The 22032-nt window shown below is 40.1% G+C and overlaps 1 protein-coding gene across 1 annotated transcript in view; it reads left to right on the forward strand.

The window, feature by feature from the left end:
- LOC130476168 (multiple PDZ domain protein-like) overlaps positions 1-22032 on the forward strand; it is a 195463-nt gene that overhangs the window by 149836 nt on the left and 23595 nt on the right. Inside the window, exons 26-39 of the mRNA XM_056848044.1 lie at positions 119-202; positions 2990-3091; positions 7066-7137; positions 9752-9908; positions 10433-10629; positions 14012-14103; positions 14390-14471; positions 14794-14874; positions 16745-16834; positions 16931-17005; positions 17755-17938; positions 20073-20218; positions 20433-20516; positions 20677-20870. Coding sequence (XP_056704022.1) covers positions 119-202; positions 2990-3091; positions 7066-7137; positions 9752-9908; positions 10433-10629; positions 14012-14103; positions 14390-14471; positions 14794-14874; positions 16745-16834; positions 16931-17005; positions 17755-17938; positions 20073-20218; positions 20433-20516; positions 20677-20870 — 1640 coding nt within the window. The remainder of the gene's footprint in view (positions 1-118; positions 203-2989; positions 3092-7065; positions 7138-9751; positions 9909-10432; positions 10630-14011; positions 14104-14389; positions 14472-14793; positions 14875-16744; positions 16835-16930; positions 17006-17754; positions 17939-20072; positions 20219-20432; positions 20517-20676; positions 20871-22032) is intronic.

Here is a 22032-nt window from a genome sequence, read left to right on the forward strand (position 1 = left end):
CAAAGTAGTTTATATTAATATAGTAGCTTACACCACTTGAAACTAGACTTTCCCCCTGTAGACACGCTATAAGCTGCATGTTTGATTCACTAGTTGTTTCACAACTTTTGTTTCCCAGCCAGAATCTCTCTATAGCTCTTTATCGTCCTCTGCTCCCATTGGGCAGAAACCTAATAATCCATTTTACCATCAGCCATCACAGGTAAAGTTGCATGGTGTCGCTTTGCTGAATGTTGGTGGTTCATATGCAAGATGCTAATTAAGCCTTGTGCATTTGCTGTGGTATGGACAAAATCTACCTGCTTAATAAATGCTTAAGAGCCAAATGCTGTGCTTTTAGCTTGTGATCTTTATTGTTTGAAACTTGCAGCTGAACATGTGGAATAGGATTTCCAGTGCTTATCCAGAGAACTAACTGTTTTGCACTGAGAGTTAATTTTAATATGCTTTCACAGATAACCAAAAATTTAGCAGGTAGATAGCTTTTTCACCACTGCATGCTGTGTTAGAATGGTTAGAATATAGCCCAGGAGATGTGAATGAACACTGTGCAATCTCATTTGTCCTTTGGAGCAGTTCTTAACTTGCTTATTCAATAAGAGTCATCTGCTCTGGTATGCATATTTTTTGTAACTTATCTGCAAATGATGGAAATCCCAATGACAAGTATATGCAGATTTACCGTTTATTGATTATTTCCTTGTTAACTATAGAATCATAGAGTTGGAAGAGACCACCAGGGTCATCTAGTCCAACCCCCTGCACAGTGCAGGAAATTCCGAACTACCTCCCCCCGACACCCCCAGTGACCCATACTTCATGCCCAGAAGATGGCCAAGGTGCCCACCGTTTCATGATCTGCCTAAGGTCATAGAATCAGCATTGCTGACAGATGGCCGTCTAGCCTCTTCTTAAACCCTCCAGGGAAGGAAAGCTTACCACCTCCCGAGGAATCCTGTTCCACTGAGGAACTGCTCTAACTGTTAGAAAATTCTTCCTAATGTCTAGCCGGAAACTCTTTTGATTTAATTTCAAGCCGTTGGTTCTGGTCCGACCTTCTGGAGCAACAGAAAACAACTTGGCACCATCCTCTATATGACAGCCCTTCAAGTACTTGAAGATGGTTATCATCTCCCCTCTCAGTCTTCTCCTGTAATTGCAGTGCTTATGAAAAACCATTTCTGTTGCCCAACTATGTATGACTGGAAGCAAGTACCACTGAGTTCACTGGAGCTTACTCCAAACACTGGATTAGTTAGGAGATGGAGAGTGCCCTTTGGGCATTTCCCCTCCCCTCCTCTTTACTCCTTGGGTTTGTGGACCCCTTTCCTCCTTGAGTTCGTGGACCCCTCGCTCCATTCCCCTCACATGTGTATTCTTCCTTCCCTTGGGCCATTTATGCAGGGTCAATTTTGATGCTCTCTCAAAGCACTTTTTAAAAATGCGACCTTTAAAATGCCTATTCACGGTCCTGACGCAAAAGGAGAATTTTTTTTAAAAAAAACCCACTCGCCTGTTCTTTTGTTTCTTCCATTAGCAAGTCATTTGCATAGCTAAGGCGCGGCCGTGTGATTTTGCATGCTTCCTTCAGGGGATTCTTTGAGGCGGGGGCAGAGCAAATACAAAAGGTCGTGTTAAAGGAGCTCTTAAGAAATGCGAAGCAGGTATGCACCGGCTTTGCAGTCACTTCCTGAATGACGGTTCAGCATGAAAAACTCAAAAAAATATGTGGGGCATTTCAGCCTAGAACGCGCTGCTAATTACCAAGCATAAATGGCCTTTGAGTTTCAAACCTGACCATGATCTCTTGTTGATTTACCCTGGTGCCAATCTTACTTAGCTCAAAAAGTGTGGCTTGGAGCTGGGGTTGCAAACTCTGGGCTTGGAAATTCTTTTGGGGTGTGGAGCCTGGGGGATGGTGAGGTTTGGGGAGAGGTGGGATCTCATCTGGGTATAATGCCATAGAGTCTATCTTCCAAAACAGCCATTTTCCCCAGAGGAACTTATCTCTGTTGCCTGGAGAAAAGTTGTAATACCAGCAGATCTCCAGGCCCTACCAGGAGGCTAGCAACCCTATTGGGAGCTACCCCTAGTTCATGAATACCAGTGTGCATGTAATTGTCCTGTGGTTAGCTGCAAGACAGACTTCACATGAAACAGGAGAGGAGGATGAACACATGAGACTGAATTGCTTCTGATCTTTTATCCATGGTTAGGAAATTGGGAAGCATGATATTTGTACTAGGCCTGTGTTTCTGCTGTCTAGGGCTAATAACACCACTAAGAGGTAAGTCATTCCCATTGTAGTATAGAAATAAAAACGCGTGAACACATGAAGCTGATTTATACTGAGTCAGACCATTGGCCTATCAAGATCAGAATTGTCTACTCTTGAGTGGCAGGGGCTGTCCAGGTAAAGGTCTTTTCATAATCTGCTGCCTGATCCTTTTAATTGAAGATGCCAGGGATTAAACCTGGGACCATCTTCAAGTCCTACCACTGAGCCACAGCTCTCCCCAGACAATGCATATGAATGTTACAATTGCTACATATAATCTAAAAGATTGCTGATTTGACTATGACAGTTAAGCTTAAGGAGTCAGAGTGTCAATCTTGCCTTTGTAATTTGGACTAGTTTCAAAGATATTTGGAAAGGATCCATCTGGGCTCCATGTCTGTTCCAGATGGTTAAGAGTTATAGAGAGGCTAGATAAACAAATGGAGTAAGGACTGATTCACACATGCATGTAAATCACTTGTTCTCCTGTTGCTCAGTGACTCTGCTTGAACATGTGAACTGCTTCCATTGAAATGCATGGTTTGTGAGGTGAAGTTTGTGAAGTTCTTTCTGCAGTATTTGATCTGTGACTAGTGTTTCATGCATGCAAATCATCATTTGTTGGTGTAGTCACCAAGTGATGTGGTGCATGTGTGAACATGCCTTAATACAACCTGCCTTGTAGCAAGTCCCTTTCTGTTTTTCTTGTAGAACTTCCCTATGCCTTACCTGCAGTACAATCCTTTCAGTAAGCCTCCTGCCTACAGCAGCACTAACCCTTTTGTTGATCCTCTTCAATTCAACACTGACAAGGTTGGATGATGCCCGAGTGTGTGTGATGGATTCAGTGAACATATATGTGTTTCTCTCCCCCACCCCCTATTAATATTTTAACAAATTGGCAAGAGCAGATGTTTTCCAAGTGCAACAAATGGCCTGTAATACTGATCTAAGCTGCCTGGACCTCTGGAAAACCTTTCCTCCACCCCAAAATTTGTCTGTCATTTTGTTGTGACATGGTGACAGCAGGAAACTTGGGAAAGGCCTTGGTGGACCAGTTGTTGACCGTATGCAAGGGAAAAGTCTTGGTTGACCAGGTGTGGACCGTATGCATTGCTTTAAGCTGTGCAGATAATTAGTATACAAACTGTGTGTGGGTGTGTAAAATGCCGTCAAGTCGCAGCCGACTTATGGCGACCCCTTATGGGGTTTTCAAGGCAAGAGGCTAACAGAGGTGGTTTGCCAGTGCCTTCCTCTGCACAGCAACCCTGGACTTCCTTGGTGGTCTCCCATCCAAATACTAACCAGGGCTGACCCTGCTTAGCTTCTGAGATCTGGCGAGATCAGGCTAGCCTGGGCCAGCAAACTAAGAAATCCTAATTGTAGTGTTTTTCACAAGTCAGTGTAGTTCAGGAACTGGATAAAACATTCAGCCTAAACTGATTAACAGCATGACTGGGCATGTAACGATTTTGGAAAGCATGCAAAAAAAATTTCCTTCTCCTAATGTATTATATTTAAGAATTATATGGAAAATATAGAATACAAATGAAAAAAATTATGAAGCCACCAGGTTGTATTTTTCCCTGGTCATGGCAGAGTTCTGTGCTGACAGATGTCAGCACTAGCTATTAAGTCAGTTGGGACAATCTTGCTGTTTTCTGTAGTTTCATGCCAGTATTTCTTGAATGGGCCCCTAAATTGTGGGCCCATAAGTGAAAATTGACAAAGTAAAACTGATAAATGGCCCATTTTTTGCAATCACCTCTTTGCTAATATTGTAACTCAAAAGTCAAGTTTTTCAAATTTGTTCAACTTTAAATTCAGACTTATTCATAGTTGCTTCTTTGCTGATTGTGAGGTAATTTTTAATTAAAAAAAATTCTACTAAGGGAAATTCCTACTTGTAGTATTGCATTTACAAGAAGTTATCAGGTAGTACCCATGGCTGATGTGTTCCCTTATTAGGCCCTTTAGGTAATTTTCTGCTATAGTGAAGGAAACTTTCTTTATAAATACTCAATTAAGACACCCTGTGAAACCATGGTTTGATTGTCTGAAGCTAGGATTTCAAGTAGATTTATTAACTACTGTAAGTTTTAACTGTGGTTTCTGTGACGTATTTTATTTATTTAAAACATTTCTATGACACCTTTCCACCCAAGTAGGGGCCCCAAGGCAGTGAACATTAGAACATTAAAGCAATTCAATATTAAAACAGCATGTTATATATTTCAATATATTGATTGTAGGTATTGCTATATTATGGCTTTAAATGCATTTAAATCATTGTTCTGAGTTCTCATTCATGTTTTGGCTACGTAACTTAACAGTTGTCTGAGACAGTAGAAATAGCTGTGTGACCACAGAGCAAGGTCAAATATCATATTCCCAGATATTGTATAGCCAAAACAAAGTCAAGGTTTTTGATAATGCCAAGTAGTGAGAACAAGTTTATCTTGTGAACAACAACTTTATTTGTTTTTTGTGGTTAATAAGCCTTGAAGATGAGAGTGTGAGAATAGAAAGCTATTTTGAGAAAGGATGTTTGGGTCATTCCTTTGGCATCTGTTTGTCTGATATGAGATCAAAGGTTGGGAAAGGTGTTCGTTAAAGGGATTTTTTGTCTTATTGATACAAGTGATGTCTTTTGATGTCTGGGAATTTGGCAAGATTCTCATAACAATTTCTTGCTAAATCTCATTGGTTCTTAAAACACCAGCCTCCAAAATTGTATAAAAAGGGCTTGAAAAGTGAGAGAAATTGAGACTTTATCCCCCAGACTTGTTGATAACAGTCTGTAAGGGACATTCTCCTCCAGACATTCTTGCGTGGGCATAGATCCCTGGCATAATTATTGATGGGCTGGTTACTGACTGGTAACTGATTTGTAACTGTATTTCATATTAGATCTGCATTTTGTTATATTCTGTTGTATATATTGTGCATATATCTGTGCATATATCTTTTCATTTAACTATTTTCTGAAGTATTTACAATAAAAAGGAATTGTTTTACAATTCAAAATATGTTGTATCATCACTTATAGTGACTGGTTAAATAAGGTAATGTGGTTTTTAGTGTATCACAAAATCTAGTCACAAAAATACAGTGATTGACTACTTCAAGCATATAAAATATATAAAACAATTGAATAAAAACGTATAGACAAACACACAACACCAAAGCCAGGAAGGAGGGCCATATTGGGAGTATACCAAACCAAACAAAAAAGTCTTCACCCACTTGCAGAAGACAACGATAGAAAGAGACAGATGAATCTCCCTGGGGAGAGAGTTCTAAAGATTTGGTGCCACGACAAAGAAGGCCCTGTCAAGGAGTGCCAGTTGCCACAGCCCCTGGAGCTTGCTTGTACTACAGGAGGGCAAGCATCCGAGTTAGCAAGAAACCCGAGCAGGGAGTCCACCCTGCTCTTAGGTAGCCTGCCACCACTCTTGTACTGGGTTCACACCAGGCTAAGGCCAAGAGACACCCCAGTCTGCCCTTTACAGTTACAAAACCAAACACTGACCCTGCAGGGTAGTACACCTGCAAGGTGGGGTTACACTCACAGAAGTCTTATTTGGTAAGGTTGCTGCCTTAACCAGGCCAACTGGATTTAGCTTAAAGCCAGCAAAGGTCAAGAAGCAAGTCACAAAATATAGTTTAAGAATTTATTAAAGCTTGTACTTAGTTCCAGATAAAGACATATATGAGCACAGCAGAAAATAATAAAACTTAAGGCAAATATCTGACTACACAGTAGAGGTTTGGTTTCAGAGAGGTTTGGCAAAAAAAAGCAGTTACCAGTTCACAAAAGGTTTCTCATGGGCTTCCCCCCATATCAGCATTCAAGATATTATCCAAGGTTGTGAGAGACAGCATCCTGTCCTGCGAGAACAAAATGCAAACAGAGGTGGTGATGGCCTCCATGCAGTCTAGCATGCCGAGAACCACACACTGACTAGGCCCAAATCAGGTGATCTTATCCCTGCAGACTCAGAATGGGGAGAGCTCATGACCCAATCAGGCTCTGCAAAGGACTATATCCAGGTGTTGTAAATTATGCTGTCTCAGGGTTTGAAAGCTGCCCCTTTGAAGTGCGGTTGTGAAGAATGGCGGCCTTCCATCCATCACCTCCCCAATCTTCCAAGTGACAGGCGAAACTCCCTTAGTGAGCAAAGTTGTTTCTCTAATTGCTCTCCAGCCTTCAAGGCCGGAAGTAGGATAGCTTGGGATTACTCCCAGTTGGTTGTTATCTGTGAGGTGCGAAGCCGTTCCCAGGGACTTCAAATACCCCTTGCATACCAAACAACCTCTGAAATGGAAATCAGGCAGCCCAGGGCCCAAGCCTGAACCAAAGATTGACCAAACAAGGAATTGTGGGTGATCTCAATTCCTTGACAGGCCATTTCTCAGGTTACCACACATCTAGCCTTAGATGGTGGTGGTCACCTGAAGCAGGGCCTCCAAAGATGACCAGAGTGGATGAGTAGGTTCATATGGGAGAATGCAGATAGCCTGGTTTAATCCTGGCTTGTTCTCCAGTGACATCCTCCTAGTGTACAAAGGGAAGGCAGTGAAACCAACGCTTGTTTTGACAGACCAGCACTTGAATTAGTGCGCACTGAATCCTGGTTTCAAACTGTGTTTAAAATAAAGCATGGTTTCACATATGCCTGAACCCAGCCCTAAACTCTTAATCTATCACTGAAGTAAGAGTTTCTTGATGTAGCATTCCATAAAGGATGCTATAATAAGCAGCCTGCTATTTTCTATTATCATAGGATATGCAGAATACAGTTAGATTTACCTCCAGTTGCTCACCATGTAACCCCTTTGCTCCTACACCATTTAAGGTTTGTCTTAATTTGTAATCATTGCCTTAATCGATATGTATATTATACTTCTTGTGCATTCTCTGTCGCTCCCTTACCTCAACCAGCCATGAAAGGCCATTAGTTGATTCCTTATGTAGCTGCTTCTTTGAAAGTGCTGCTGTTCTGTGTTATGTGTGTATATGTACACATATGTATTTATGCTGTCTACCAAAATACTTGTCTGTGCAAAAGGTATTTTGTATTTTATAGGGCATAATTCAGAGAAGGTCTTGAGTCTTCGCAGTAAATGCCCCCAGTTCTGTTAACCAAATTCAACCATGCTTTTCAATTGACTTTTTAGGTAGCTTCCCTTCCCACGTTAACTCAGTAATATGACAGAAGTTTTCCCCTGGTGAGATCTCTTGCCTCCAGCAGAAGCATATGGGGAGGTCCAGTTGCTAGTTCTTTCCAGCATATTTGTTGTCGTCCTTCTATAGATCTGGACATGATAGTGTCCAGGTGGGAAAGGCCTCATGATTGGCTCTTCTCACATTGCTCAGTGTATGCTACCTTACTACATTGAAATGACATCTTTCCATGGGGAAGCAGCTCCCATGGCTTTGAGGTAACTTAATGAGGGACCCATAGCCTGTGAGTTTTCTGTGCCTCTTTCACCTCTATTTTCTATGCAGAATGTAGCAGACTGGTAGCAATAAATAAACTAGTAGTAGTAGTAGTAGTAGTAGTAGTAGTAGTGGAAAGATTTGATTATTTAGGTGGATTATTTGAGTTATTTCTCCCTACTCATGAAGTGTCATAAAATGGCTCACTTAACAACGTTGGAAGCATCTGATTCATTAGATGTTCAAGGTATGAATCGGATATTGATGTAAATTGAAAGTCAGCAATCCCTGAAAATCTGTTGACTAGCCTCTGCTATGTCCAAATAAGGGATAAGATAAACAGTAGCAAAATTGTACCAGAGTAGGACAAACCCGAGAACTTCATACTGACTTTTGCACATCATGGGATGATCAGCATGGTCCATTTTTTCACCTTGGAATACCTTGCATATATAGTCACCAGTCATCCCTGGCATAACTTGGGTTTGTGGGTAAATGAATCTCTAGCTTCATCTGGGTTGGAATTTTCCAACTCTTATTCTTTTAAATCACAACTTTCATCCTTGGAACTGCATTGATTGGTTAATCTTGCATGGAACTAAGTAAGAAATATGTTGACATTATCAGTCTCATTCACTTTAGTCTTGAAGAAACAGATTTAGTTCATCACTTAAGGTGGCCAGGGGAAAGTGCAGATACAGATAACAAAATACTACAAATGGTTAGCAAGAAGGAATCTGGTCACATAGATCACTACATGTGATTTTGAAGTGTCAGCTCCTTTGTGAACAGTGACAACCACTCTGTGGGGCAAGACACAAAGTTGGAAGATGGTTTTGCATATCTGGAAGAAGTCCCAAGTATACAGAAAAATGCAACTTCTCCACTTAACTCCCCAATTGTGGCAAGAATTGTGGCAAGACAGATGGTGTTCATGTGGCCTGCACATGGACCTGGGTTGTATTGCAAACTAAAATGATTGCAAAGGCAGCCTAAATAGAGTATGAAGTTTTGCAGGACTTTCAACACCATCTTGACACCAGGCAATCTGTAGACAAAGTGGCTGTTTCTGTGGGACTCCCCAGGCACGAAAATATGCTCCAAGACACAGGAAGCCGATAGCTTAGCCAGTTAATAGCAACAAACCAACAAATGGACAGGAAAATTAGCCTACTAAAATCCTTGACAACTTACAGATCCTGGAGCAGGAGCTTTCTGCATGTGGATGTGTGCTGGGGAATTTCCATATCATTTATCTTCTCCTCCCACCCCCTATGCAAATCCTTCCAGGATACTCATGTTGTTCCTACTAATATCAAAGTCCACAGTCAATTCCCTATCAGGAAGTACATGAAATAGGTTCTTCCAAAAGAAAGTACAGAATTCTACATACTTGGGGCACTTCCTAGGTTTGCCGAAAAGTATTAGTTTGTAAACTGCAGAAAACGGACTCTCCTGTCTCACAATGACCCGATAAATATATTACATGAGTATTGCTTTAAGACAGTTAGGAGAATCAGTTAAAGGAAATCATAACAGAGGGAGAAGAGGAAAGTGCTTATATTATCCTGGATAGTGAAATTTGAGTTGAAAGGAGGGGAATTCCCCAGTTGATTATCTCCCCCCAGGATTCCTTGCAGTCCCTCAGCTTGTCTGTGTATGAAATATGGTTATTGCCACATGTTCACACACACACACAATTTCAATCAAAGGCTCTTTTTTATATGAATCCCCCAAATCCTTCACCTTACCTGTTTTTACTTTGGGATCAATATAGCTGTATTTTGTTTTCTTTAAAATTAACATAAATTCAGTCTTGGTATTTGTCCTGATAGCTTAAAATGCATTGGTGTCCTCTTACATGTTACTATTATTTTCCATCTGTGATTGCTTTTCTATTCCATGTCATTTTAGAATTCTAGTCTTTTTAACTTCAAAGCTACAGCCCTTGTTTTTCATCATTGCATGCTTATTTGCCCAGGATCAGCCTGCAATGTTTTCAGTTGCTGTATTTTTTATATTCTCCACAGGCATCCAGCCAGTCAGATTCAGAGCCAGAAAAGACTTCATCTTGTAACTTGCTGTTGCCTCCTTCTTCAGCATCTCCAGGAATGAGAGTTGAAGATGTACAGCAATCCTGCAGCAAAAACCTGGAAGATTTGGAAGATGAGTTTGGATACAGCTGGAGTAAGTTTGACTATCGACGTAACCTTTCAGGACAGTGTATAGTCAGGCAGAATTTTTACATCTCTTTCTGTAATATAATCTGATATTTATATATTAGTTTTTTGTTTGGTTTAGTAAGCTGACTGTGTGGTTAGAAGGATAATTTTTGCTGTCTATTTTTCAGGTTCTAGCCAGCCCATAGCCCATGTTAAATCCATTCTTATTTGGTGGTTGTTTCACTTAAACTCTAAGAGGAGGGATTGTTACTGTTAGAAAGTATTATTATAACACAAGGCACAAAAGAGATTACATTTTTATATACCATAATAGGGAGAGTCTTTACCCTTTTGTGTTGGAAAAAGAAACCACTAGAGAAATTCTTGCCACTTACAGAGAATGTCAACATAAGCATGTAGTTTTCCTCTGTAAACTGGCCGAGATTATAGGTTTCTGATGGTGAATACTGAATTCTAAAGCCTGGTGCCCGCAAAGTTGTCCGAGATAACTTCTATCTATTATTTTCTCTCTTCTAATCTTATGATTAGAAAAGATCACTGAGCGTTATGGGAACCTGCTGGGAGATCTGCACATGATAGAGTTGGAAAAGGGGAAAACTGGCTTAGGACTCAGCCTGGCTGGGAACAAAGACCGATCCAAGATGAGTGTTTTTGTAGTGGGAATTGATCCAAATGGAGCAGCTGGAAAAGATGGCAGGCTGCAGATTGCAGATGAGTTACTGGAAGTAAGTGGTTAGTAATTATGCCTAAAACTAAACATGCTGACTCTCAGGATAGAAAACTATTCGATTATTGGTGCAAAATCCAGCCTTTAATTAACCATATATTCTTATAATCAGTATGTTCTTTCTTTATAATTATGCTGGCTTTTCTCTTTGAATTTTGGTACTCTGACTAGTACTTACTGCAAAAATGCTATCAGTACCTATGATACTCGTGATAATATTATGAGAGAAATATGGGGTCTGATTTAACACAACAGCTGACATGATAAGCTGAAACTTCTCCCTTTAGTTTTTTCTGGTTTAATTGTTCATTATGTTATCTTAACCCTATTTCCAAAGATACTATGATCACTGATGTTACAGTAGGGTTGTTGGTGGCATTAGCACCTCAAATTTTAGTTTGTGAGCCCCAAATGATGAGATATAAAAAAATTGATTGTTTATATATTTTACCGTATTTGAGTTATTGGAAGAATATGGAACCTTTTGAGTTAATTCTATATTTAGAAAGTTAACATTAGTTACAAGAATGTAATAGCATGATAACATGATAAGCTGAAGCAAGGTAGATATTTAGTCCAGGGCACATTTAATCCACCATTCTTTCTAATTCCATCAGTGGAATCTACTCTAGAAGCTCACAGGCAGGGCATGAAAATGAAAAACATTCCCTCTGTTGGTTCTTGTAGGTTATCCGGGCTGTGTGACCGTGGTCTTGGTATTTTCTTTCCTGACGTTTTGCCAGCAGCTGTGGCAGGCATCTTCAGAGGAGTAACACTGAAGGACAGTGTCTCTCAGTGTCAAGTGTGTAGGAAGAGTAATATATAGTCAGAAAGGGGTGGGTTTGAGCTGAATCATTGTCCTGCAAAAAGTATCAAAAAAGTGTCCTACTTTTTGCAGGACAATGATTCAGCTCAAACCCACCCCTTTCTGACTATATATTACTCTTCCTACACACTTGACACTGAGAGAAACTGTCCTTCAGTGTTACTCCTCTGAAGATGCCTGCCACAGCTGCTGGCGAAACGTCAGGAAAGAAAATACCAAGACCACTGTCACACAGCCCGGATAACCTACAAGAACCAATGAACTCTGACCGTGAAAGCCTTCGACAATATTCCCTCTGTTGTTTGTTGTCAGTATGAAAGCTTAAATAGATGTTATGATGAGAAATCTATGAAAAGATGTCTCCATTGTTTTGTGAACTGCAAAGAGATGCTGAGGTGGCACTTCAGTTCAGCAGCACAAACACAGACACCACCAATTTCACAGTCTCAGTTACACGCACACACACACACACCATCAGCTCTTATCTGGTGGGTAAAACTGCTATCATACAAATGTGCCTATGTTTTCCCCAGTGTGGCAGATCTTGTTCTTCTCTTGTAGGAATGTCAAATTGGGTTAACCACACAATTACTCCCATGGACCCAATTTGAATGTTTAAAACAGGTAGCACTAAAGGATGTTCTCTATTTGCAAATAGACAAGGGTTTATCTTCCTTAATGATCCTGTTAGATTTATTAGCAGTCTTTGAAACTGTTGACCATTCCGTCTCCATTGAGTGACATTTAGATCTAGCTGGACTTCATTTTCTCAATTCAGATGTACCTTCTTTCCAGAACACAAATGCTTCCTTCAGCAGTTAAACAAGTTGCATGTGCCATCAGCATCAATTATTATTACAGCTGGCATGAGAGTCTGCCTCAGGGGTCCCCAACCTTTTTGAGCGTGTAGGCACATTTGGAATTTTGACACGGCATGGTGTTCACAGTAACAAAATAGCTGCCACAAAAAGGCTGCAGCAAGAGGTGGAGCCAGACACAAAATGATTGCCATAGCTTAACTTCAGTAACACAGTGTAGATCCTTATGCTGTGGTGGCAGCTGCTGCCAAAACAATATTTAAAAAAATCTGTACAGGCAATCAAATCTCCAGTAGTCCATCAGAAGTCTTGCTGGTCCCACCCACTTCCTAAAACCATTTGGTGGGCACCAGAAAAGGTGTCAGCAGGTGCCATGGCCCTCATGGGCCGTTGGGGTCCCCTAGTCTACCTTTTTACTCTTTAACTGTTTAATTTTGCAACATCTGCCTGACAAAGGGTTCCTATGAATGGAAAAATATGCACAATATTTTGTATAATTGATTTGCCCTAATAAAAGTTATGGCACGGATTTCATTTCTTGTCCTATGTTAAGAATATTCAGTTATGTTCACTGTGACCTTGGGAAATTCATTATTTCTGAGCTTTGCCTGTGACAAAATAACGATTATAAAGCACTTCATAAGACAAAGATTATGTATGATGCAAAGCAGGGAAAGTAGTATGGGAGTCATAAGAAAATCAGATTTAAATGGAAATGAAAAGTTTGATAGGGTAGCAATGAAGAAGTTCAAATTGCCAGTGTATTTAGGAAAATCATCCTTCTGGTTCCCAAGGGGTGAAAGGCTCTACCTATGCTAGTTACCACAGAAAGGGACAAAGCCAACGGCTTGAACTCCTGCTTCAGAATTAGGCCGTGATTTGATACACACTAGAAACCAAACTGCATAGGTCGAAGGAATGAACTTTGCCTTTCATCCATGTATAATAGGATAGGTCTTGTTTGCTTTAAAGGGTTTTAGCTGGGAAGGAAAGGTCAGGGTAAGGGCCTTGTGGGATTTGGCTTTTTATATTTTTCAAAAGTAAACCCATGCTTTTAGGTAGTCTTAAGCAAATCACTGTTGCTTAGCATCAGATGCCAATCTGATAACAACAGTACCTTGCAGAGTTGTTGTAAGGATTATGAAGAAAATTTATGCTAAGCACTTTGATTACTCAATTATGTATATTAAGTATTAGTATTTTTATATGTAAATAAGTAGGTGCCTTTAATGTAGTTTCATGATTATCTTAATGAAAGTATGCTGTTATCCTTGAGAATTTGAGTGCACTGTTGAGACACAATCTGCAGTCTAATTTTGCTAGAGTTCTCATGCACTGTATCAAGGAGGACTGTTGCCACATAGCTGATTTTTTAACCTTTCCTTGTTATTAGCAACCTGTTTCCATGCCTTTTTTTTTCATTTGACAAACAGTGGGTCATGAGATGATCAATCAGTAATGGAAATAGATTATCATGTTCCCAAAGTCAGCTAGCCTACTTTAACCTCACAAAGGACATTTCCAGGCCAATGAAAGAGCTGAATACAAACAGCTGGTGACGGGGGAAATGATTGTAATGTAAAAAAGACACAGTGTATCACAAAGGTTGGAAAGTAATTTTAATTAGTAGATATTGAAAAATCAAATTTATTTTGTGTGGAGGCACACTCATTTTGGATGAATTAAACTGGTTCAAATTAGCATTATCACTATTTACGCCCTTCTGATTAACCTAGATAAATGGACATGTTCTCTATGGAAGGACTCACCAGAACGCATCTTCAATAATTAAATGTGCACCTTCTAAAGTAAAACTCATATTTGTGAGGTAAGCAGTCCCTAATGTTTATATATCTAACTTCACCATTTTATATCTGTATTATCTAAATGCAATTATAATAGCATGTTTTTCATAGAAACATTTTTCAATGTTGGTAGCATTCCTAAAAGCTTCCTTAGATTGTATATTTTCATTGTTGTATCCATTATAGGTACACATTTATTTATTTGTTTGTTTGTTTATGGAAGCTATCACTTTAAGTATCAAAAAGTTTAAACTATTTGCTAGAGTCAAACCCTATAAATTCAAAATGTGTGTGCTTCATATATTGTAGAAACAAAGATGCTGTCAATCAGATGGCAGTTTGTCCTGGGAAATCAGTAGAGGCTTCTTGTGGAACACCTCAACCTGAAGAGGTATAATAAGGATTTGGATATTCTTTTATTTTGATAGTATGTTTAACACTTATGGATGGATACAGAAATATAGATTTGTTTGTTACATTTCAATCCCATGCAGAGCTGCTCAGGTCTAAGCCCCTTGATTTCAGTGCCTTAAATAGGAGTAACTGTATATAGCTTTGCGCTGCAAGTAGCCTAAACAAAAATTAAGGTGGATTGTAGCAGAATTTAAGCAGATATTGAGTATGTAATTCTACAATGCTAAACATGGACACAGTATGTCTTCCCATAAACCGGTGTCTTTATTTTTATATATTTTTAATTTTATTTCTTTAAGGATGAAGTGAATATTCGGTGCTCTAGTTTACCTATAGATTTGAGTTTATATACAAATATTCAGGATATAGAACTACCTAAGGTAAGTCCGTATGGATATTCTGTGTTGGTGCCAGTGTCCATTTGTTTCTAAATAGATTTCTTGTTTGTGACTTGAGTAGTATGACATGGCAGTGCCTTTTTCCTCCTAAAAATTAACCCAAAATTGCACACCCGATGTCATTTTTAACCATATTCTGCACATTCTGGAAAACCCAAGGTGGCAGTGCCATCTATACAAATTCATATATCTTATATATAATTCTGAACCTGCCCCTCAGACTGTGGAGGAGAAAGTCAACAGCAGGTAGAGGGGAGGAGCTTTCGACAGCAGAAGGGTGGGCTGGGAAGGAAAAGGGCAGAGATTATGACAGGGAGTGGAGGAGGTGGTGGCACAGTGAGGGGAAGAAAGGCAACATGGGAGGAGGAAGAGGCAGTGGGGGGCAAGATGGAGAAGAATGATGAGGGAGTGAGGGGAAGAAAGGAAAAGGATTAACAAGTTGGAACCTGTGAGGTAGGTGAGATTTCTCTTCCCCATGAGTCCTCATAGGACCCCCTCTTCTAGATACTTAATTTGCACATTTGCAGAAAATAGTTCCTATATTTTTTTTCAAGCATAGGGGAAAATGTCAATCATAGAACATTATAAGGGAGAGGAAGTAGGAGACAACAGCTGTGTAATGACTGAGAGAAAAAAAGAGGGGGAAGGGCTGGAGACCAGTCTAAGAGATTATAACCTTGTAGGATTTTGACTGATGTTGTCTCTGGTTTTATAAGCTTTCATGTGAAATGGAACATAAATTTCAGTTTTCTTTCATCTGCACTGAGACTACAAATGTCATTTTAAAATGTCTGATGTTGAAATTCACAGGGATTGTCAGATTATGTAGTAAGGGCTGTGCAATTTGCAGCTTAATTATGGCTCTGCATATGATTGCCACTTAATTGTAGCTGTGCGTATTGTATATCCTCTGACAAGCAGCCATGAATATTTTGTCTCACAGATGCCTTTTAAATGTTCTCCCCACTATATAGGAGCCACTTACCCATGAGGAGCACCTCTGTGGTAGAAACAATGTGTAAATCACCTATGCAGATGAGTGGGACCTGATTCAGGACAAATGGCATAGGAAGAGGCTATGTGAACAGACCCTGTTCATATGGTCTGTATCATTTGCACATTTTAGAGCTGTGCCAAAGCTGCTGATAGAAAAGCAGCTTCTGTGCTGGTTGAAGAACATCTAAAGGCATCACAGAGAAATACGAAATCAGGGCAACCAAAGAGTTAGAGTAACCCATAAAGGATCATCACTGGACCTGGCTGATTTGCAAAGATAAAGATAGTATCCTTGTGGTCGTGGTGCCATTTCTCCTAACCAGAACTTCCTTGACCCTAGCAGTGTGTTTTCTTGGGGAGCACAAAACAAATATAATATATTCGTACTTTTCTTTCTACCTGAGACAATCTACAGTGAAAACACTTTTGACTGAATCTTTCTTTAATGTTTAGCTGGAACAGCATCAGATTTAATGTTTGGATTGATCTAGTAATATCAATAAATGTTCTTTCCTACAAAGGGCAATTAGTCACTTAGTGGAAAGGGACAATTGAATCCAATACTGTTTGTTGAATACTGACAATTGAATCCAATACAGGCCATATTCAGAGAAGCATCAAAGATTTAACTTTCTAGATTGTGTAAAATCAGTAACCCTTTTAAGGATGTAGATTCAAGATAAAACGGATGTAGATTCAAGATAAAACTTTAGAAGAACTTTAGAGCCTTGGGAAAGTTGCTGATGTGTAGTATTTGTTGTAATGTGGAAAACTGTAAATTTATGGAAAATTCAGAGTGTTCATTGGTCTGCTAAGTTTGTTCTTTCTAACTGAGGATGTGTTTGGTATTTGTTAGGATCAAGGCATAGGTATTGCCATCAGTGAAGAAGACACAATAAATGGCGTGGTTGTCAAAAGTTTAACAGAATATGATGGAGCTGCAAAGGTAAGGCTTATGAACAATGGAAAGAAGATGATGAGAAAGCTAGTGCAGGTGGAGATGGAACAAAAGCTAATCTTGACATCTTTATTTTTATTTTAGGATGGCCGAATTAAGATTGGAGATCAGATCCTGGCAGTGGATGATGAAGTTGTTGTGGGATATCCTATAGAAAAGGTTAGCAGTAAATATAATATACAGCTGATCCATCCCTGGGTCTTCAAAGAACTTAAATATGTAGATGTTTAGTGTTATATTTAGGTATTTAGCTAGGTCCTTCAACAGCCATGTTAGTCTGTTTTAAATACTAAAAGACTAACAACTTTTATTTCAGTGTGAGCTTTTGTGAGCCAAGGTTCACTTCCAAGAGGAATGGGCATGTATAGAATGCACGGCTGGAGTCAGAGAAACACAGGGATCTGTAGAGTAGGTCCATGACAGGTACAACCTGTAAACAAGAGTGTACATACATAGGCTTAAAAACCCTGGCAAATGTGGACATCCAGTTGCATGTATAGGATCTAAGTGTGTACAAATATATGTATACAAGTTATACCAAACGCACACAGGGATGTGGCTAGTGGGCACAATTGTGTTTCCCTCTGAACTTTCAGTCCCTCATCGTAACTTGCAAGCTTCTCTCTTCTAGGTCTACAATAGTTCTGAAAATATAACCTCTTTCCATTTAACAAAGAGAGGGTGAAGATTCCCCAGTTCCACTGTGGGCTTCTGCTTCACCTCTCTGCGCTGATCTTAAGGGTCTACTGTCTCCCAGGAACAAAACTGGGAAGGTGGTCTCAGAGGATTTCAGGGGTGAACGGAGTAGCAAAGTTCAGTTCTGAGAAGTCTGCGGTTGATTGGATACATGCCAGTGTAATCCAAATTGGTTGTGACTGAACAGTTTGCCGTCTCTTTTTCCCCATCAGTTTATCAGTTTACTGAAGACACCGAAGGCCTCTGTGAAACTTACAATCAATTCAGTAGAAGAGGAGAGTCAGCCAGCTGCCAAGCCACAAACACCGATTTACCACACTGATTTGGGTGAGAGACTTATCCAACAACCAGCAAGCATTCCAACTTCTGATTCACCAGAACCAGAATCAGTTAAAAGTAAGCAGCTTCCAGTTATCTCTGAACTCACAAACACAATTAAATGAAGAATACAAATGCTGAATTAGTCAAAACTCTTCTAGGAAGAGCTACATATTCTAAAATTACAAGTTCCATAATAAAATGTTGCAATGTGCATCCCAGCTCCTAATAGGAGTACTCCTGTTGAGGGCTCCAGTCAGTCTTCTGACATACAACACTACGCAACACTCCTGTTCTTGGCTTGGAGGGGAATGCTGTAGGGCTGTTGAAAAAAAAATTCAGTTCAATTCGGATTCGGGTTTAAATGGCCTTTTTTTATTTGGGAAATCTCAAATCCCGAATTCCCCTAGATTGGTATAGGTAGGAATTTGGGTTTAAATTCGGAATTCCCGAATAATTCGGCCATTTAAACACATTCGCGGCTTTCTGCGGCTCTGGAGGGGATTTTTTAAGGTAGAGGCCCCAAATTTTTTGAGGGTAGCTTGAAGGGACTCTCCTTGCAAGAACCCCCAAGTTTGGTGACGATTGGGTCAGGGGGTCTGGAGTTATGGGGTGCAGAAGGGGGCAACCCCTTTCCCTGATTAGAAAGCATTGGAGCCGGCTCCAATGCTTTCTAATGAGGAAATGGGGTCGCCCCCTTCCAGACCCCATAACTGCAGAATCTCTGACCCAATCCTCACCAAACCTGGGGGTTCTTGCAAGGAGAGTCCCTTCAAGCTACCTTGAAAATTTGGGGCCGCTACCTCCAAAAAGCCCCCCCCCCGCCCAAGACCTGTGAAAAAACAACTACCATAGCCTCAAACTTTCCTAGCCCATTTTCTTCTACCCTACCTAACAACTAATGCAGCCTTACACAAAGTTAAACACCAGACAACATCACAAACAAGGCAGCTATCTAGAAGCAGAACAACCAACAAGCACAAGCACACTGAGAAGTCTATGGAGCTGAGACTGTTAACAAAAAACCCTGGTCAGTGAAGTCACCTCACTCAGCCAGAAACCAGGCAGAATCCAACCAATCTTATCAGATAATAATTAAAAAAAATACAGAGCACAGAGGGCCAGGCCAAGCTTAACAGAGACTCAGTCAGTAAACTCCAGGCCACAGCAGGAATTAGAAAGCCAAAGTTGGGAACAGCAGCACAGGCCAGAAATCACAGAACACCAACCCAAAAACCAACTTTCAAATAAAGAAACACAGGCCAGGCCACGTTTAGGCCTATGCCAACTCCAAGCCACAGCAGGAATTAGAAAGCCGAAGCTGGGAACAGCACTATAGGCCAGAAATCACAGAACACCAACCCAAACACCAACTTTCAAATAAAGCGGGCCAGGCAGGCAGAAGCCTGGTGCTTGCCCCAAATCAATACAGCAGAATCTGCTCCCCCCCCCCCAGGAATAAAGTTATAAAGAAAAGCCTCAAATAAAGTGAAATAAATAATAGGGTCAAACTGTGGATGTCTTCTCTTCTCTTCCACAGGAATCAGGCAGTCAGAGAATTACAATCCAGTTGGATAGATCTGATTCCAATTCAGCAGGTTGGTCAGTTTAGAATCGCGGCAGCAGCAAAATGGAAGGAACACAGACACTGGGGAATTAAGTTCTTTCTGCTGGCCAGGTCAGAAGTTCAAATTGTAAATTGCCCTAGAGGGGAGCTTTCTTTGTTTCAATTTTGAAACAAAGAAAGCTCCCCTCGAGGGCAATTTACGATTTAAACTTCTGACCTGGCCAGCAGAAAGAACTTAACTCAATTGAATCAAAGGAAGCAGGAAGGCGTGGGGGATTCCCCCGAACTAGCCGAATTTAATCAGCGTTTCCCCAAAGCTGCTTAGTTAGGCTTCGGGAATCTCCCGCGGTTTTTGCCTTCGGTTCATCCCGAACTTGGAAGACAGAGAGAAGGCATTTGTTGTAGCAAATTAGCGTAACTGATGTTTTTCTGCTACACATATAAATGTTACCTTGTATCAGTAAGGTTATTTTTTTCCCTTCTCCAGTTTTTACAAAACAAGTATGGCAAGCTCCTGAAATGTTTATAACTTGGATACAATATTTCTTAATGTTGTCAGCAGTCCTTCAAATTAGTATCATAAAATGTATCGTATAGTGAATTCTTTTAACTAGGCTGTTAATTTGCTTTTTGATTTGTTTTTAGATACAAGCAGGTCCTCAACTCCAGCCACATTGGCCTCTGACCCAGCTACTTGCCCAATTATCCCAGGCTGTGAAACTACAATTGATATCTCCAAGGGACGTACAGGTCTTGGCTTGAGCATTGTGGGAGGAGCTGACACTTTGCTGGTTTGTAACAACAGGATTTCAAAATTGTTAGACTATACCAAGCTAATTCTAACATGAAAAGAATCCCACTTAGGCTGGAATGCCAAGAACTCTTTTTTGTTATTCTTTTAAGGTGCCACAAGATTCCTGTTCTGTTTTGTTTATAGGATAGTTGGAGCAATGTGTCAGAAGTTCCATGAATGTTCATTGGGGTTTATTTTTGCTTTAAATACAGGGAGCAATTATTATTCATGAAGTGTATGAAGAAGGTGCAGCATCAAAAGATGGAAGACTCTGGGCTGGTGATCAGATCTTGGAGGTATAACTTTGCATATTATATGATACATCCTTGAATTGCATGCATTCTTCTATATTTAAAGTGGTTGGAGGAAGAGTGGGGAAGGTTGAATTAAATACATGCTGTCTGTTCTCTTGAATTCAGAAAAGGTGCCCAGTTCTGACATCTGATTACATTCCAGGTGAATGGAATTGACCTAAGGAATGCAACACATGATGAAGCCATAAATGTTCTCAGACAGACACCTCAAAAAGTCCAACTAACTGTTTACAGGGACGAAGCTCAGTATAAGGAAGAAGACATGTATGACGTGCTTAGCATAGAGCTACAAAAGAAGCCAGGCAAAGGTCTTGGTTTAAGTATTGTTGGGAAAAGGTAGGTACATAGAGCTTTTGATCCTGTGTTATGGCTTTGACGTTTAAGTTCCTGCCAGAGTCGAAGGATGTGGTTGCATGAGACCAGAAGGCAAAACAAGAATCATTTTCCTTGGATCTGTGCATGTTAGGTCTCCACCATGATCAAAAGCAGAAAAGAATTGGATTTTGACCTAGCTTTAAATCCTACTTCCTCAAAGGGGAATTCGCTGCCCCATTTGTGGACTTGGAATATGAGGAGGGATGTGTGGATCCTCTCAGTTCCTCTCCTTTGTTATTCCATGGTTCCATTATATTTTGGGGGGTCCCCTATCATTATCTTCCAATGACAACAGAGAATTTTGTGCAAAACAGAATTTCAGATTTATAAATCTGGCTTTAAAAACTGGATTCCTTGAAAGAAAATGTATATATTTGTTGCCTTTTCGCAGAGTTCCAGTGCCATAAAAACAGCATGAAAATAAAACTCTTCAAGGCTTTAAAAACTATTTTTTGTTTTGTTCTTATGCTTTTTAATGCAACATAAAAATAAAAAATTATTTCAACCTATTTTTATTTTCTGTTCTTTTAGTTTCTAATTTAAAATAAGTTTTAAAAATCAGTTTTTGTGTTGCAGCCAAGTGCGCTTGCAACTTAAAAATGTGACAAAAAATCACTAATATCAGCTTTGGTTGGATTTTTAAAGTTACTTTTTTCATTGTATGCATTCCTGAAGTATAACTCCAAATGAAATCTGGATTCCAGCATTACGAGACACACACCTGGAAATGTTTCTAGTAGTATGGGTGCTCCAAATCCGGAGAGAAATTCAGCAGAGGAGGATTTTGTTGCCAGTGATGCTTTTTGTGGTCCCATTAATAGATCAATTTTGGCATAAATTGCCACAGTACTACTTCTCATTTATTAACATTGTTACCCTTTCAGGATTTGCCACCAAACAGGATTACTGAGATGATAAAAGGGATAAGGAAATGTTATTACATTTGGGTAGGCTATAAATGCTAGCTTTTCTGTTGCAAACAGGCTGCAAGAAAAGTGAGGATCTTTTTTCTTTTGTATGACTGGAGAAGCAGGACTTCCTTGAAGCCTTAGTGGAGTTTGACTGCGGCTGGGAAGCGAAAGTGAGATCCCCGCCACCCAGCTTCTCTCGACTTTGGAGACGC

Source organism: Euleptes europaea, chromosome 4 (genome assembly GCF_029931775.1).
Source record: "Euleptes europaea isolate rEulEur1 chromosome 4, rEulEur1.hap1, whole genome shotgun sequence".
In the NCBI taxonomy this organism is placed as follows: domain Eukaryota; kingdom Metazoa; phylum Chordata; class Lepidosauria; order Squamata; family Sphaerodactylidae; genus Euleptes; species Euleptes europaea.